This window comes from Xyrauchen texanus, chromosome 16 (assembly GCF_025860055.1).
Source record: "Xyrauchen texanus isolate HMW12.3.18 chromosome 16, RBS_HiC_50CHRs, whole genome shotgun sequence".
Taxonomy (NCBI): domain Eukaryota; kingdom Metazoa; phylum Chordata; class Actinopteri; order Cypriniformes; family Catostomidae; genus Xyrauchen; species Xyrauchen texanus.
Genome location: NC_068291.1, coordinates 38606326 through 38625844, shown reverse-complemented (window position 1 = coordinate 38625844; position 19519 = coordinate 38606326). Strand labels below are relative to the sequence as shown.

The window sequence follows — 19519 nt, the reverse complement described above, 5'->3', positions numbered from 1 at the left end:
GTATGCATTGTACACACCTCTCCTCAATCACACATTTTCTGTACACATACCTCTAAAAATAATTATTAAAAAAGGGAAACAGTGGGTCTTTTCCATTCAGAAAACATGCTTTCAATCACGTTTTGCTTTGACAAACAATCCGGCAGCTCGTGTGGAGTTTTTCCATGTCGAATAGAAAATAGACACAGATGGCAGCAAAACCTGCAGGTCTTGCACCATCAATCACTGAATGGAATTATATTCAACAGAATCACAGATCTTGAGTGCCAAAAAACTTTCCATTGTGCTTTGGACAATGAACAGTAGTCTGTGTAATGTTTTGCACAGTGCCAGTGTGAAATTTGTTGCTATGTCTTGTTGTTATCCGGTATGCCACCTGATGAAATTGCAAAACCAAGCTCAGAGGAGATTTCATTGTGTAAAATTAAATATCTTTATTTGAAACACGTGTTGCCAACATACTCATTCAAGGTAACAGGTTAAACCATAAGGGGGACCAATAGAATCTCACAATCGGTCTACACCGGACGCGTCCATTGATACGACGCAACGGCTTGACGCTATCTCGATTGAAAGCATCGAAGCAAATGTCCTGAATGATGTGCAGAAAGCACGGACCAATCAGCTGTAAGCACACATAGACTTCAGCAGCTGTTATATGTTTGAATAAGTAGTTAGATCCTAATTTATTTTCAACAGTAATCTAATAGTATAAACATTTACTTACTCTATGATTATTATTGTAATGATGTTGTTGCTAAAACAGAGTATACCTGTACATGTGATTTTAAACAAAAGATTATTTAAATTATTAGATCAGAAACATCACAACTGGCTTTAAAGGTGCTGTTAGTGATTTTAGCTATTCTGGAACATCCACTAGATGTTAAATTAGACACGCCCGCTCTTTCCAATACACCGCCCATATTTTGTATGCAAAGTTATTTTTTGCCAGACAAACTGGAAAATAAAGTGACTGTAGAAGCTCTGTAGCATGTCAGCAACAGCATCCGTTCACTGTCAACGTGTCACGTCGCAACTAACGCTTTCAGTGTAGAACGCTTCGATAATTCTAATGGAAATTATTTGCTTTTGACGCAACCTGCCACTCGTGTCCGGTGTAGACGGCATGTTAAAGCCGGTTTCAAACTCTATACAAATTAAAAATAAAAGTTATGGTTAAATTATTTATGTTGCTGGTGCAGCATTCATTATATGAGCTGGGAAATCTCATAACTAAAATAGTTGAAACAGCACATATACGATAGCAGCCTTAATTTTCAACATTCTTGACCATATGAAGAATAACGTTTTTAAACCTTGTGACGAGGAGGAGGGCGTGACCAGGCTGTGAGGACGAATGCTCTGAATTGTTCTAATCAGCCGAGAGGGGGATAAAGACGAGCCAGAGACGCCAGTTTGAGAGAGAGAGAGAGACACACACGTGGCTTCTGTGTGTCTGTGTGTTTATGTTTAAGTTGATTTACATCATTAAGTTTATGTTGACTATTCTGCTGGTTCCCACCTCCTCCTAGCCCATCCTTTACCCATTATATTGGTGCTGAAATTCAGGAAGTAGGAGGGATGCACTGTCGTGGAGTCCTCGTTGCTGTCGTCTGCCAGGGGAGAAGCCGTGGCCATCAGCCAGGGGACTGAGGAGTTGCTGCCGGATGCCGGGAGTCAGAGGAACTGACCCCTGGAGCCCCTGGAGCCGTTCCGTCCACCAGGGGTCGGAGGACTCGCTGCTGTCCATCAGGCAAAGAGCGGCTGTCTTCGCCAGAGTGCAGAGGAGTGGCTGAGGAGTGGCTGAGGACCAGGCGATGGCGTGTCAGGGGACAGATGAGCAAGTTTTTCTTTCTCTTTCCTCTCTCTCTCTCTCTCTTCTCCTCGTGCTTTCCCTCTCCCCTCTCCCACCCCTTGTCTCTCCCAGGGCTCCAGAGAGGCGGGAAAGACCTGCTGGCAAAAGGACGGGGAAGGGCAACATCTCGAGCAGTGGAGAGGTGTGATGAGGAGGAGGGCGTGAGACACATGTGGCTGCTCTGTTTGTGTCTGTGTGTTTATGTTTATGTGGAGTGGTGGTGGTGTAGTGGTCTAAGCACATAACTGGTTATCTGGTAATCAGAAGGACACTGGTTCAAACCCCACAGCCACCACCATTGTGTCCTTGAGCAAGGCACTTAACTCCAGGTTGCTCCAGGGGGATTGTCCCTGTAATAAGGGCTCTGTAAGTCGCTTTGGATAAAAGCGTCTGCCAAATGCATAAATATAAAAAATATATTATGTTGACTGTTCTGCCAGTTCCCGCCTCCTCCTTGCCCATCCTGAACCCCGTTACAAAGCTTTACATATAAATCATTCCTTTTAACAAGTGGTGTGATATAACACTGTTTCAGACATAAAAAGCCATTTAGTTTTCTAGCAAAGCTGTTTAAAGTTCTTTGGCTGTCGTTCAAGTGAGACCACACAGACAGAATCCATTGATGAAATTCTCTGAATCCTCAGTGTTGTTATTCTTCAAAAACACTTTGTTGAACCACATTAAGGACAGACAGTTTGATAATGATCTCCACTGAACGGGGAATATGAATATGAAACATACAGCAAAATGCAACTGTCCTCCACTCTGATAGAGCTGAGGTTTTTGTCAACACTTCAACAAGTCTCCAAAAGCTCACTACTATTTGGTTAGGTAGCCACTGAGAAAACTGTGTGCCCAAGAAACGGGTGAGAACCAAAGATTTTATTTCAATCACCATGGATAATTTCCTCAGCTTTTTTAGCAGAGCACATGGATTTTTCCAGAAGCACTTAGGGAGTTTGCATGGAAAGTGATGAACTACATCACAATTGTCATGTTGAATCACATATTGAAAGCTTCCTGATATCATTGCTGAACTAAATCAATAAAGTTGGATTAGAGGCATTAGTGTGTTGCGGAAAACTTCTTAACATATTTAGTTAAGTATGAGCATCTTTGGCAAGCATTGTGGTAGAGCAGGATATTATTCCTGGGAAACTTGGCACTTGTAATGTAGAAAACAGCACATACTCTACATTTAAAGACCATCCCCTTAACTCTTAAGGTAACTAAAGTAACCTTGGTACAAAACATAAATGGTAAAACAAGAAAGGTGCACAGAAACTAAACATTCACAGCAAAAAATATGAAAGGTGCACAAATCAAATCAAATCTCCATTCCTGTGCATCCAAAATTCCACACATATGAGCCTTACCTATAACCCTGATTGTGAGTCAAGCACTTTGGCAGAAGAGTACTTTACCATCAGTGGCATACATGGGAAGTCAAACAGACCTCATGGTCATCTTTGGTGCGTGAGAGATGATTCATAACTCATTTCTGTGATTCATATAACATGGCAATATTGCAACAATAACATCATCAACAAAAGTCACACAAACCCGCAGTAGTGTTTGTTACAACACTTCACTAAAACGTTGGGTTAGGATTACATATCAAGGGCAGCAGTTCCTCCATTTGAATGTATATTCTCTGCTCAAGGAGTTCACAGGAGGTCAAATAACATCCGTAAGTTTGAAAAATTTATATAAGGAAAAGCAATGCACCCGTCTGCATTGCTATCCCATGCAGAAATTGTCATTTAAGAGTGTCACTTTCTAGCCCCGTCGTTTTGCTGATCCTCTGATTCTGATAAGCCTCAGTCTCTGTTAGAATCAGTGCCGCTCAAAGGCCCCTAAACATCTTCATATAGAAGCATACCACTAAAGATAGTTAAAGGCTCCACTGAATGGGCCAGTTTGCCCATGACCAGGTCTATGCAGATTGTATCTCCCACCTGAAGGGGTAGGATGATGTTGAAGACAGCCAGAGAACCTGGTGTTGGCTTGGCCTCAGCCATGGGTTTGTTCTCCAGTCCTTCCGGTTGGTAACCCGCTGAGTCTACTCGTGCCATGCCGTAGTTAGACTTGGACAGCACGGCTTCAATCCTCTCATTTTTGTGGCCCGTCAGGATGGCACTAAAGAAATAACGTCCATCGAGTGGTGCAGTAAAGATACCTGTAAATTCAACATAAAGAAGACAAAGATATATTGTTTGCTTTACCATTTCTCCAAAACAGTAGCCCAATGAAGTCTGAAGTATGTGATGTGAGAAAATATTGTACTTGTTGAAAACCAGAGTAAATTATTTTAGCCATTGTTGTTACTATGTCATATATTCGGGTTACAGGACAGTGTCCACGTTGCCTTATTAAGTGTGTCCGGTAATGTATTCGTATTAACGAACGGTCGAGAAGTATGTTCTTCATAAAATGCATTACATACTCTGACAAGGTTATAACAAACACGTAAAAGTGGAAATGAATATACATTCATGTTTACGGCCAGTGGCAAGTTTACCTGTTTGTGGATTATAACGGTCTCCTTCATTTACAAGGGTATTATCAAAAATTATTGTTCCAGATGTAACCATTGGATTTGTGAGAGTGGCTGAGAAGGACAGACGAGGTATGTTTGTGTCTGCACCAGCCATACCTGAAATGAAAGTACTTAAGTCAAAAACAGTATGCTATCAATATGGCAGTCATAAAATGTAGTCTGGCATAAAACATGTTGACCCCAACATTTCCTTATGCTAATTTTACTCACATACACTCATTCCAATACAGACACACTTCACAAACCAGCTTTAGTGATCAGCTAATGACCTTTGGCTTAACTATAGACCCAGTGCCGATGATATGGAGCAATACTCAGTACACTGACTCACGCACAAAAAAGACAATGCACACAAACTTCATTGATTTCTTACCATTCTTGCCTTATTTTGATTAGTGACATCTGTGGTTATCAAAATAATCATAGTGTTTGACTAAGATACATCTCCTTAAATGGATGGTTCCCCCAGAAAATTCTAATTATGTTCTCATACAATTACCCCAATGTTGTTCAATAAAAATGTCACAATGGTGTTGCCATTTATTTTTGTAGTATGGGGAGAAAATGCAGTGAAATTTAATTGTGACTGAGGTAGCCATTTTGCCCCATATGTCCTTTTGTGTTATCTCCAGAAGAAAGTAACATAAGATGCCAGAATTTTTATTTCTGGGTGAATCATTTTAAACAATTTAAAGCAAATTAAAAACATACCTTGCTCTCCTTTGAGACCTAAAATGGGAGAAAATCAAATGTGAGTGACTCCAATATGTAATATACATGTCATTTAATGTAAAATGTGTCATATTTTGCCCCATATCTCATTTTGTGTTCCAGAAGAAAGTAACATAAGTTAGATTTTTTTTTTTATGCCAGAATTTTCATTTCTGGTCAACTATCCCTTTAAACAATTTAAAGCAAATTAAAAACATACCTTGCTCTCCTCTGAGACCTAAAATGGGAGAAAACCAAATGTGAGTGACTCCAATATGTAATGTGCATGTCATTTCATGTCAAATTTGTCATTTACTAAAATGAAATTGAAAGAAGAAAGCAAGTGAGGGGCTATTTTCATCAGCCACAACATTAAAACCACCTGCCTAAAATTGTGTAGGTTCCCTTCGTACCGCAAAAACAGTGCCCACCCGCATCTCAGATTAGCATTCTGCAATGCTATTCTTCTCGCCACAATTGTTCAAAGCAGTTATCTGAATTACCGTAGACTTTGTCACTCAAACCAGCCGATCTGGCACCAACAACCATCCATGTGTTTATCTAGTCAGCCAATCGTGTGGCAGCAGTGCAGAGCATAAATTCAGTTAATTTTCACATCAACCTTCAGAATGGGGAGAAAATTAGATCTCAGTGATTTGGACCATGGTATGATTGTTGGTGCCAGATGGGCTGGTTTGAGTATTTCTGTAACTGCTGATCTCCTGGGATTTTCACACACAACAGTCTCTAGAATTTACAAAAACATCCAGTGAGAGGCAGTTCTGGGGTCGGAAATGCCTTGTTGATGAGAGAGGTCAACAGAGAATGGTCAGACTGGTTTGAACTGACAAAGTCTACAGTAACTCAGATTACCACTCTGTACAATTGTGGTGAGAAGAATAGCATCCCATAATGCTATTCTGAGATGCGATTTGGCACTGTTTGGGTGGCACGAGGGGGACCTACACAATATTAGGCAGCTGGTTTTAATATAGAGGCTGATCGGTGGATATTTAAATAGTTAAGATTTATGGGATGGACAAGGATAAGATGATTTCTCACCTGGAGGTCCTCTTGGCCCCAGTATGCCTGGAACACCTGGTGGTCCATCCCTACCTGGAGGCCCCACTGGACCAGGGAGCCCTTGAGGACCTGGTGGTCCAGGTGAACCTATAATAGGAAGTTAAAAATTAATACAAGTTTATATTTCTTCATATCCATTAAAATAAAGTGAGCTACATTCGTTATTGCTGGTGGGAATTTAGAGAACAAGTTCATACACACTGTCAGGCCACGTCCACACAAATAAATATTTGGTTGAAAAGATATCATCATCAATTCTAAAGTATGTGGTACCAGAATTTTTTTGGAAGTCTCCCTTTTCGGTGGAGGAACACGCTCTTCCAGTGTGAAATCAATTGGTTTTCAACCGAAAACTTGTAAGTATGGATGTGGCCTCAAACTGCTGAATGAAGAATGCAGTCCATGTTTACATGACTTTAGAAATGTTCACAAATAAACTCTGATTTAGACCTTCTACTTTAAACCCTACAAAGTCAAACCTGTCATGTCTTGCTCAGCTAAGTTCTGGAACTCCTTGACGATATGGACCATTGAGGAATTCAGTCTCTTGATGTTGCCATGAATATCATCCAGATGTGTGTTCTGGAGGATTTCAATGAACCCACTGTGTGAAGTCACTGTGTTGTTTAGCCCACTAACACAGTTCCATAGGCCAGACACGTGTTTGTTCAAACCTTCTTTGATCTTCTGCAGACTGTCGGAGACAGAGTCAAGTTGGCCACAAACCAATTCAAGTTTAGAAAGCCTCTTATCCAGACCTTCTTCAGTCCTCTTGCAGTCACCCATCTCCACCACAAAGTTGTTCCCAAAGCGGCGTACATCCCGGTCCACATTGTCAAAGCGTAACCTGCTGTCCTCTATGTGCTCTGTCATTTCCTGCTGGATCTTGTCAATTTCTGTAATAATTTTGTCTTTGGTGTTCCCTAGGTCAGTAATCACACTGTCGTGTTTGTGAACCACATGTTCCAGACCTTTTAGTGTGTCGTTTATGGAGCTGAAGGTTAAGATAACCTCTGACAATTCTCCTTGGATTGACCTGAGGTCCCCGCTATTGCTACTAACGACACTGTGACCATCAAGTGGTTTTTGTGGGTCATCTAGGTGACCCGTTCCTGAATCGGTTCCTGTAGGAGGATTCAATGTGATCTTGCACTGACCACTGCATTTCTCTACCTCCACTTTCAACCGATCCATCTCGTCTTGCAGATTGGAGCACACATCTACACATCCCGTCTGACCAGTGTCAAATTTACCTTTAATGTAGTTAATTTCCTTTTGCCATCTATCCATGGCGTGGTTTGTGATGTTCTTGAGTTTCTTCAGGTCATCTTCCACTGTGCTACAAATGTCACAGTTCTCAATCTCAGTCACAATCCTGTTGAAGTGCTCCCCATTGTCTCCAGTTAGAGCTTTGATCTTGCGAACGTCATGGCTTAGGTTAATCACCCTATCCTCAAGGGAATCACCAGACACTGAGAGATCCTTGAATCTTGTGTCAAACCTCTTGATTTCATCTTCAGTGGCAATGACTCTCCACTCTAAAGACTTCACTGTGTCACCAGGACTTGGACTTCCACCCCCTGGACTTGATCCAGAACTTGAGCCAGAGCAAATGGAGCATTCGCTTAACCTTCTGTCTATATAGGATGTTGTGTTCTCTAGCCGAGACAAGCGCTTATCAAGATCGAACACGGTTTCCTTTACGTTTCCAATATCAAGGTCCATGTCATTAATCCTGTATTCCTGGTCATGAATACGATTATTGAATTCATTGCGAAGATTTCTGAGTTCCTGCTGAAACGAGTCTCGTATGTTAATCTCCATATAAGCACAATTTTCCTCTGTCCTCTGGACAGTGTTATTGAGCTGCCTCTCCAGATCTTGTAGATGATTGGTGAAGATATCTTCCATCACTTTAGGGACTTCTCCTTGTCCACCTATTCCTCCGCCATATGTTCCACCACCTCCAGTTCCTCCAAGTTCTCTGTTCAAACGATCCTGCAGCTTGTCATAGGCCTCTGATGTGGAGCTTATCTTCCTGTCCATATCATTGAGTCTTACTCTGAGGTCTGCCACTGTATCACAGCAGCCTTGAGAGCGGCTAAGTTCTCGGTGTAAACCATCAAGAGTCTGGCGATGACGCTGATCCATGGCACTGATCTGCTTCTCCATAGCCAAGATCCTCTCCTGATCTTGTTGCTGTTGGCGTCTCAGGTCCTCCACCCCAGTTTGACAGGCAGAACAGGACAGCGTCACTCGATGTTCAAGTTCTCGGAGGATTTCCTCCTTCAAGGTGGTGAACCTCTTTCCTACAATTTCTCCATCATCTAGATCATTACCTCCACCCTTTCCATTCACTAGGTGGTTATTGATGCTGACCAGGGTCTTGTCATGGGCTTGAGTCCGGTTGTCCAACTGATCCAGCTTGGTCTGTATGTTATGAATGGTCTCTTTCATTTCTGGCTGTGCTGCATCAGCTGGCGTTTTTTGGCTATTAAAACCAGGTTTGTGCATTTCCTCCTGGAATCTCTCATTCATGCCACGCAGTGTAGACTGCAGGTCATTTAGGTCTTTGGTCAGTCTCTGGATTTTGTCCTCCAATTGTTTCATCTTGTGATTGTCACCTCTCTCTGGGCATAGATCAAACAGCAGTTAATGTTTAAACAGTTAATAGCTAATTAGAGATTAGTAGTAGATTCACAGAACCAAAAGAAACAGTGCAGCCCAGACTCACAATAGAAAATTCGCTCTAGCGAGGTTTTCCTGTGCACCAGTGACAATTTTTAACCTTGTTTCTAAACATTTCATAAAGCCTCAGCTATCTGCTGATGATATCAAATGTTTGAAGGATGCAGAATACGAAAGAAGCTAGACCAACAATATGGTCAGATATTTTTAAAGACAGTACAGTATGAATTACATTTTTTTGATTGGTTGGCACACTCAATTTTAACATGCTAACATACATAATCCAAAATGCAAATTAGCAATCAAGCTCACATACGTCACACAAATCTGCACAAGTCATGTGAAAAGCCACAGTCAAAGTCGTCCGAAGTTAACCAAGGCTTTACAGGCGTAACAGGGTTCGGGGCCATTCAGACAGAATGTGTTCTTGCATTAAAAGAAGCAAGACACAGCACAGCATATGGAACATCGAGATACATCTAAAAAAGTGGTTATTCTGCCTGTTCAGTTGCTAAACAACCATCAAGATGTGGTGCAATGGTGTGACATCTGTCTAGCATGTTTACATAGAATTTGTTTTAAAAAAAACAACACAGACAGATGTAACGTGTTTGGTGTGAACATCCCCTTACAAAACTGGCCATTAATAAATGTTTTCTTGGTGCATGGGAAAGTGTTGCTAGAGTAATCCTTCCATGCGACACTGTGCCACTTATTTTGCTGCATGTGAGAAACTGTTGACTTACCGTTCCCTCCACTCGGTCCATGGCCAGTACCAGTTCCAGTTTGTCCTGGTTGTGAAGGCCTAGGCCAAGGTCTGACTGTTGAGATCTGAGTATCAGATCCCCCGTTCGGTCCATCATTGCAGTCTTCACCACTGAATCCAAGGCAGCATTTCCACTCCATTTCTGTTACCATTTTATATGCCACCTTGTATCTGGGCCTCATGTAGGTCCTATATCTGTAAGACACATGAAAACCACATGAATGAAAGCCTGGAATTTTCTAAGGAAGAACATATCTGGCTATCGTTCAAACACATCTTTTCTTTTTTCTTCATTTTCAGTTCGGAAATACATGGTAATAAGACAACAAATACAAGTCATCATAACATTCTGTCTTCAAATTTTAATTTTTGGAAACATTCTTGAATATATATATATATATATATATATATATATATATATATATATATATATATATACTGTATATTTCTTACTACCTTACAATTTACAATTTTGTATATTGTTTAATATCTGAAATATTAAACAGTCCTCACACTTTGGCCATTTTGGGAACAACTGTGTTTTGCAACATTCTCTATCAGACAAATTTGTTTCTGACAAGTCCCTGTTAGAGTAAGATGCATTCACATAAACATATGCTAGAGATTTTAAACCTGAATTGCATATGGTATAATATGCAAATGCCTAGGAATTGAGGAAGATATATATGTTAGAATAGTTATTCTCTGCATGTGAAGTAACATATATTCTATTTTCATTTACATGTATGATTTTCGCTAGCTGCTGCACAAGCATATGCTGCCCAGCTGTTAAAACTAAAGTGAGTTTTGTTCAATGAGGGGCCTGGCAGCAATATAAAAAACAGTTAACATTTTGTACAGCGTTGTCATGAATTACTTGAATTAAGATTTTTATAAAACAGAGATTTACAAGAGTGGTCTTTGCCTATGCAAAACCTGCAGCCACGATGCTAGGGTGTTTTGGGTGGTTGTCAGCATGTTCATAAGCGGTACAATAATGTGTTCAAAATGTGGCTGTTACCACATTCCAAAGCAGTTGCTAGCATGTTCTGGATGGGTGCTATGTGGTTACTTAATGAAAAAAGCCCACCCCCAGGTCTCGTTAACTTTCTGGTCCCTAGATATAGCTCAGGTCCCTCCTTCAATGTAGGTCTATAGCATTTTTTACCTATTTTAACATCCGCCACATGAAAATTGTCCAATCGCTTAGAAAAGTAATAGAACACCTCTCTTTTTAACCAGCCACAGGATTTGAGTTATCACTTAAGCCTGATGCACAACAAACAAACAAAGTGCGGGAGTTACACATGAATAAAACTTGGGTTAGGTTTTTGTTAAAATTTTACTTGAGAACTATTTTGTGTTGTAATTCAATCCAATAGTCAAGGTCTCCAGATCAATGTGCACAAATATATTGAGTAAAATATTATGATCTAATATTATGATATTATGAATATAAAAAGGGTAAAATAGGAAACAATTTAAACATTTCTATTTTCCCAGGACTATAGGTTACATTTCGTAAGCCAATAAATTCTTGTCTCCACGCTCTATTTGTGCCATGACCTCCGTGAGAATAAAAGAGGAGAAAAGGGGCTCACCGTACTCTATGGGATGAGTGCAAAAATAAGTGGTGGTATTTTAGTAGGTTTTAAGCCTAATTCCTGTGGTGCTCTGGTTGTAGAGCTTGGAATGGCATGCCACCTCATTCCATACATAGTGGTGTGTGTGTGTGTGTATGGAATCTAAAGAAGCTGGATTAAACTTTTCCAGCTGGGAGTGAGTATGTTGCCAGCATTTGGGAACCACTTTGCAACTGCACAAACTTTCTAACCCTGGCGTCCTCAAACTAAATTCTGTTTATTTCTCCATTTGTTTACATTAGGTTTACTATGTAAACAGCACATTTTTAGTATTCTGTTTTGTTTAATGACTCAGGTTTCCAGTAAAATACAGATGTGGTATAGATTCTAGTGTCTATTAACCTGTTAACCTTTGCCAGAGCGCCAGCGCACGGAAGAGTTTTTTCCCCCCACAAGTTTAATGTTTATGAATAGATTTAACGTGAAAGAACATCATTAATCTTGGCAAACTATATATCATTTTAAAGGTGTAAGCCTCAAGCATCGATGATAGAGCTCTGTTTTTCGATGAAAAGCTTATAACGAATGTATTTCTTGCATTTATGTAAGCAGTACAGATCAAAACACACGTAATCAAAAGCGGAGTACATACCAGTAGTGTCGTAATAACGAGCCACACGCGCATCCACTGCTAAAAGTTCCAGATTGAATGGAAAGGTGAGGGTCCACTGAATAACATCCCATAGAGCATTTTTAGTCCAAAGAAACAATAACGTTGTAACATCGATGGTTATTCCTTTGTTTACATCGAGTTTCTTCAGGGTGAAGTATCATACTTGTCGGTTATGCAATAAAATTCTGCATAAAAACAGACTCCGGTAGCCGAGCGTTATATGGGTGTGTTGCTTAGAGTGTAATGAACAAATTAAGACCGCACACACACACACAAATACAAAGATAGGCAATATATAGGTCAAAATATCCAAACACTGCGGTCAGTTTTTTGGCGTCATGATATGCTGATCCTATTATTTTGTCTTTACAACGAAAGCCAATGAAAGAATTGAAATTATATGACTGATAGAAAATGTAGCCAAGCAGTGCACGATTCCAACGATACCGGGAAGTCTAAATTCCTCGCGAACAAGATGTTTTTTATTTATTTGAATCAGCCACTCTCTATTGAGGAGCTAACCTGCGGCGTAGGCTGTGACCACACCCCGTCATTTGACAACAAACAAGCCATAGTAAAAAGACGGTTCCCCAGTCAACATCTGTTTTCGCGTCTTACTTACTGGACGGATTATCTCATCAAATGGATCGTCAAAAGAAGTTTTTTTCTGCTGAAGATGTTTTATTTGAAGATGTTTTATTTTCACTCGAAGCAGCGATGACGAAATTGAGGAGAGTGAAGACAGCGTCGAGGGTGATATGCTTGAGGACGGAAAAGATGGTCCAATTTTACATCGGTGAGTTGCTATGTAACATGCACACATTATACGTGTCTAAACGACTGCCCATCAGTTTGATTGTATGGACGACCTTTAGTATGAATGCTGTCTAAAGGACTGCCCATCAGTTTGATTGTTGATTTATGAATGCTGTCTAAACGACTGCCCATCAGTTTGATTGTTGATTGAATGGCCAGCCACATAAAAACTATACAGAATTATTTACTTGACATGCGGTGCTAATTATCTTTCCATTCTTTCCCATGCAACAGCTGTGTGGATTATTTTATAATTGAAAAAGCATGGACCAGTGTATATGATGACTAAAATAGCTTGCAGTACCCTTCATAACATTTGGTCATTAGGTTGCTTTTTGAGGTATCCAAGGAGACTTCTTGGTACCTGGACATAGTCTTGGAAAAAATATTGCAGAAATCTCATTTTTCATAATATCTTCCTCAAATGTGAAATATAAACTGATGAGACTTGTGGCTTTCAATCAGTTACCTAACTGGATTCCTCCAGGTTTGTTTTCATTTATTTTTTCATAAAATAATGCAATGTTACTTGCAGTACAAATTATCTTCAAGACACTTTAAATTCTATAAATGTTTGTCTGTGTAAGTTTTTTCAACTTTTACATTTGGGTAATAAACTCCAAAGTGTCTTCTTTTTAAATATGTCTAAATTGTGCATGTAGAGCAAATTGTTCAGTAACTACAATTATTTTAGTTTGGGGATGTCATATCTGGGGATGTGCCTCACGCAGGGAAGGGAGAAAGGGAACTGACATAGTCTTGGAAAAAAGCTTGCAGGAACCCCATTTTTCATTATATCTTCCTCAAATTTGAAATATAAACTGATGAGACTTGTGGCTTTCAATCCTTTACCTAATTGGATTCCTCCAGGTCTATTTTTATATATTTGTACATGAAATAATAAAACATTTTTTGAAGTTCACATTATTTATGAGGCACTTCAACTTTTATAACTTTTTATTTGTTTGAGCATTATCAACTCTGATTTATTGTTAGTAGAGTGCCAAGTGTCTTCTTTCCAAAGAGACCTTAATTGTGCCTGTGGTACACTGTTCTCAGGAGCTATATTTATTTTAATTCAGGTATGTCATTTTCAGCTGTGAGCCCCTGAGTGGGGGTGCAGGTTAACAGGTTAATGTTTTGATGATGTGATAGTTTTAACCATCTGTTTCCTGACTAAAGTTGATGTAGCACATATTGGTTCCACTTATTTAGCCTGAACTAAATAAAGGCCTGAAAAACAGACTTGCTTCAGCTTAAAGTTCCCTGACTGATTTGAAGTCTGATACAGGTGCATGCATACACTCACTGAGCACTTTATTAGGAACACTACAGTATGGTCCTATGCGCTCAATGTGGTCTTCTGCTGTTGTAGCCCATCCACCTCAAGGTTCAACGTGTTGTGCATTCTGAGATGCTATTCTGCTGACTACAATTGTACAGAGGGTTATCCGAGTTACCATAGCCTTTCTGTCAGCTCGAACCAGTCTGGTCATTGACCTCTCTCATCAAAAAGGCATATCCGTCTGCAGAACTGCCGCTTACTGGATGTTTTTTGTTTTTGGCACCATCATGAGTAAACTCTAGAGACTGTTGTGTGTGAAAATCCCAGGAGACCAGCAGTCACAAAAATAATTATACCAGCCCGTCTTGCACCAACAATCATACCATGGTAGAAATCACTGTAATCACATTTTTTCCCTATTCTGAAGGTTGATGTGAAAATTAACTGAAGCTCCTGACCTGTATCTGCAAGATTGTATGCATTGGACTGCTGCCACACGATTGGCAGGTAAGATAAGTGCATTAATAAGTAGCTGTACAGGTATTCCTAATAAAGTCCTCAGTGAATGTACTTTACATCAATAAGACAAAAAGCTGAAGAAAAAACTAAACAAAACATGGATGGGCATTTTAACTGGTTCAAAACCAAGGCAAAAGTGGCATGGTAAACTCTCATACAGCTATGGAAACTAATTAAAGGGATAATTAAATTAAAATTCGGTTTTCATGTACTATCATTACTAACCCATTAGTCCAAACCAATATGGCTTTCTTTCTTACATCGTACAAAAAACTCTCATTGCATTTATCCCTCATACATTTAAACTGAATGTTGTCCGAGGCTATCATTCAGGATAAAAAATTTTCTGTTCCACAAAAGTCAGATGGATTTGGAACAACATGATGGTTAGAAAATTATTACTTTAAACTAAATAACATATAGTAGCAAGAAAAAGTATGTGAACCCTTCGGAATATGCTGTTTTTCTGCATTAATTGGTCATAAAATGTAATCACATTTTACGCCATACTTAGTGTTGCACGTTCTTCCCAAACAAGTCAACCTTAGTTTCATCAGTTCACAAAACATTTTCCCAGTAGCATTATGTAGTGTCAAGGTGGTCTTTGGCAAACTTCAGGCATGCAGCAAAGTTTCTGTTGGAAAGCAGTGGCTTCCTTAATGGTGTCCTGCTATGGACACCATGCCTGTTTAATGTTTTCCATATAATAGACTCATGAACAGAGATGTTAACCAGTTTCAATGATTCCTTCAAGTCTTTAGCTGTCACTCTAGGGTTCTTTTTTTTTACCTCATTGAGCATTCTTCAGTGTGCCCTTTGAGTTATCTTGGCTGGACAGCCCCTTCTAGGGAGAGTAGCCATAGTACTAAATCATATCCATTTATAGACAGTTTGTCTAACTGTGGACAGATAAATATCTAAGCTCTTCTAGATAACTTTGTAACCCTTTCTAGCTTTATGCAAAGCAAACATTCTTGATCGTAGGTCTTCTGAGATCACTTTTTTGCAAGCCATGGCCCACGTCAGCAGATGCTTCTTGTGAATAGAAAACTTTTTATGCTTTTTATAAGTCAAAGTAGCTTTAACCTACACCTCCAATCTAGTTTCATTAATTGGATGCCAGGTTTGCCAACTCCTGACTTTAATTTGCTTTTGTTGGCATCTTTAGCCTAGGGGTTCACTTACTTTTTCCACAGCACTGTGAATGTTTAATGGGATGTGTTCAGTAAAGACATTTAATATTATAATAGTTTGTGTGTTGCTACCTTAAGCACACTGTGTTTGTCTATACATGTGACTTTGATGAAGATGAGATCACATTTTATGACCAGTTAATACAGAAAACAAGCTAATTTCAAAGGGCTAACATACTATTTCTTGCCACTGTAAAACAAAAAGTATGCAACATTTAAATACAAAGATTTTCAGATCAAGAGAACACATCCAATATGTATACAAGTTCATACTTACACTACAACACGTGGGCACTGAATGCCCCAGGAACACGGCTGATAATCAGGCTTCACGTAGGTTTCTACCCCATCCTCCACAACGCAGCTCACAGTCTTCGTCACCACATATGCACACCAGTTTCTGTAGAAGAAACCCTTATGGTCAGTATTGTTTCTAATCAAATGTAACATTACAATCAATATCTGTTTAAGTGGTAGTTTTGAAACTACCATATGTGGATGATAAACAAGTCTGTTCAAGCATCTTGTTCAGCATGTACTAAACTAATGCTAAACTATTGCCAGTCTACACAACATTGATAACATGTGAATTGTTGTTAAATATAGAAATACAGAACACTCCAAAAAATATTTATACCTATTTTTAAGATTTATGCATTTCAATATCATCACAAATTTCATTACATTAAATTACATTAATAAAATGTAACAGTTTATTATTTAAATACCAATAAATAAGTCAGTGTTTTTGATAATACAGAAATCTCCACTTTCAATTTCACATTCTTCTTCTTTTGTATTTGGGGACTCGCATTATTTGTGCATCCTATGTCAGCATATACTGGGCAGGGAGGATAATATATAGTAAAAATTGACTTAATATTGATCTGTTTCTCACCAACACCTATTATATTGCTTTGAAAGACAGATTTAACAACTGAGTCTTATGGATTACTTTTATGCTGCCTTTATATGCTTTTTTAACCTTCAAAGTTCTGGCCACCATTCACTTGCATTGTATGAACCTACAGAGCTGCGGCAATGGCGAGTTCGCCGTGCAAGTTGCCAACAATGATGGTCAACAAACAAATTGGTTAAAAACAGCCTTGGTCCCACCTACCAGTTAAAAAAAGCCAATCAACCTTTTGATAAAGACACTGCCTGTCAGTTTACAATAGCGTTTCATTTTGCAGCTAAAGAAGCACAATTTATGATACAAGTTTTGTCACATTATACTGTTGATTTGAAATGTTATTTGTTTATAATCTTGACCTACCATTTTAGAGATTTCCATTGTTCCCCATTCAAGTAGATAGGAGCTGTACTTTTATCCATAGAAAATTATTTCCTACAGGCTGCCCTGAGACATTATGACCGCATTATGACTTTGGCTCAAACAAACAGAGTGCAATTCCATTTGGTCACAAAATAGGCGCAGAAATGACACACCGCACCGGTTGGTTAGGGTTATGTTAAACATAAGTAAAACATTTTTTAGAAGTGCAGTTATTTTACAGGAGCTCATTTGACCTTGAATTAACTCTTTAAAAAAATTAAGAAATATAAAAGATTCTTCTCCTGAGACTTGCAGCTGTTCAGCTTTAACAACATGAACTAATGGAGCTCTCCAAAGATAGTAGCAAATTTAGAGCACATCTTCCCCATATGTCCTGTGTTAGCGTAATTCCACCTCAGTTTGAAAATTCCTTAAGTCCATTGGCCTCATAAATAAGCAGAAAGCTGCAAATAAATGTTCTTTTAATTCTCAAAGCCCCTGTCCCTCACAAACAAATGTCAACATACTTTGGAATCAAGCCATCATGATCTCTACGCTGCATGCTCTGGGAAATTAAACATCTGTTGTGCTTCACAGTGAGATTGGGTTGGTCACTTTACTTCTCATCATTTATGCCATCTTAGATTTCAGTCCTGTTTTGTTTTAGTCTACTAGTAAGGGCAACAAACTGTGCTGGTCTCCAGTGTGTTACACAGATGTGGTTTGTCTTCTGTTGCAATAAAAGATTGCCCTCAGTGCACACTAGATTCATACTTTGTGTCTCTTTAGAATAAACCTACAGACAGGTTCTTGTCAAATGAAGCCTCTGTGACTTAGCACAAGACACCCAATGCATCTGAATCATGTTAAATCAGACATGCATGCATATAGCTGCTCAAAAAATTAATTTTGGTGTCTCTCTATAGTTGAAGTTTCTGTATAGTACCAAACAAATGCTCAGCGGTGACACATCCTTATCCTTATAGGACCCCAGAAAAGAAATGCTTTCAATGGGCACTTTCTAAAAGATTATTGGGGATTTGGGCTTCCTTACATTTCCATAAGGATCAGTGGATCAGGACAAACTCAGGATTTGACATTCATTTTGACATTTCATGGATCACAGAAATTTTTATCACACCTGCTCTAACAAGACCCATTTGCCCCACAGCTTGTGTAGGTTTTACATTTTCATGAAGGAATCTCACAAACACTGATTGCAAACAGCTGTTTTTATTCTATAAAGAGACATAAATGAGGCCAAATATGATCTAACGATGATCAAATATGAACAAGACAACCGTGTAATATCTAACGGGATGAACTGGACCCTGTCTCAAACACAGTGGCACGTACTGGCTCTTTGTGAATGGACATGCGAATAAAATAATGTAATACTTCTAAAATATGTCTTTGCATTTATTATAAAAAAAAAAAACAGCAAGTAACTTGTTCAAACAAAATCAGCTGTTAAAGGAATATCCTGAGGCTCATTACAAATTAAGCTCAATCGACAACATTTGTAGCATAATTTTGTGCATTATGACTGATTAATCAGTGCCGATATTTGTTTTTAGGAACTATGGTTATCAGCAAATATCTGTCGATAGTTTGCGATTTTGTTTTTTGTCGTTTCAGCATTTCACAATAAAAGTCCTTGGTGTTTTTCAGGCTGCTTTTTACTTAAAAGTCCCACGTTACGTATATTATCACATACATAATATTGTATTTTATAAAATTAAGTAATTTTATACAGAACATCAAAGCTCAATCGAAATGCAACACTGGAGTTATTTTTTGTCCAATAAAGGTCTGCTTAACAGAGCATCACATATGTGAGAATTTTCTTAAATATTATACAGTTACTATTGATTTATTATTATTATTGTTAGTAGCAGTAGTATTAGAGTGAACATTTTATAACACTAAAGTAGTGATATATTTCTGTCATAATCTTTTTCATTTAACTGAGCTTTTCTTTTTAAGTGTTTTTGTGTCGTTATGACGATCAATCCGGAAAAGCCGGTAGCTACATGACTCAAAGTGATTATTAAACTGCAAAAGGCTGCTATTTAATTCAATAAATATGTAGACTGTATGTGCCTTGTGCTACAAAGTGAATTTGCGCTCTGTTCACTGTCATCTGCTACAAAGAGAGAGTGTGTGTGTGTGTGTGTGTGTGTGTGTGTGATGCTCATGATTTTGTTTTCTGTGTATGAGCTAAGAAATAGCTTTATAAGGTATGGGCAGCTGGCATCGGCACAACACTGTCCCAACACAATCACAAGCGCTAACATTTGAAGTGCGCAGCACATTCACACTATAATTTACCTAATTAAATCTCATTTTTTGCAGCTAAATAATATCACTAGGTCATAACATGTTTTTATTTTGTGCGCTGAATGTTTGTGGAATGACATTCGTACGTCAGATGGTATTGTTTTTGGTATCAGAGCATTTTCACAAGCACAAGTACATGAGTGCGTTATCGGACCCGATTCCAAATAC

General features: G+C 38.9%; 1 protein-coding gene across 1 annotated transcript in view; it reads right to left on the bottom strand.

The window, feature by feature from the left end:
• Positions 1–432: 432 nt before the first annotated feature.
• LOC127656708 (EMILIN-1-like) overlaps positions 433–19519 on the bottom strand; it is a 45698-nt gene continuing 26611 nt past the window's right edge. The window contains exons 2-9 of the mRNA XM_052145167.1: positions 16013–16135; positions 9647–9861; positions 6692–8842; positions 6192–6299; positions 5350–5367; positions 5130–5147; positions 4380–4514; positions 433–4037 (exon numbers count right to left, since the gene is read on the bottom strand). Coding sequence (XP_052001127.1) covers positions 3715–4037; positions 4380–4514; positions 5130–5147; positions 5350–5367; positions 6192–6299; positions 6692–8842; positions 9647–9861; positions 16013–16135 — 3091 coding nt within the window. The 3' untranslated portion in view covers positions 433–3714. The remainder of the gene's footprint in view (positions 4038–4379; positions 4515–5129; positions 5148–5349; positions 5368–6191; positions 6300–6691; positions 8843–9646; positions 9862–16012; positions 16136–19519) is intronic.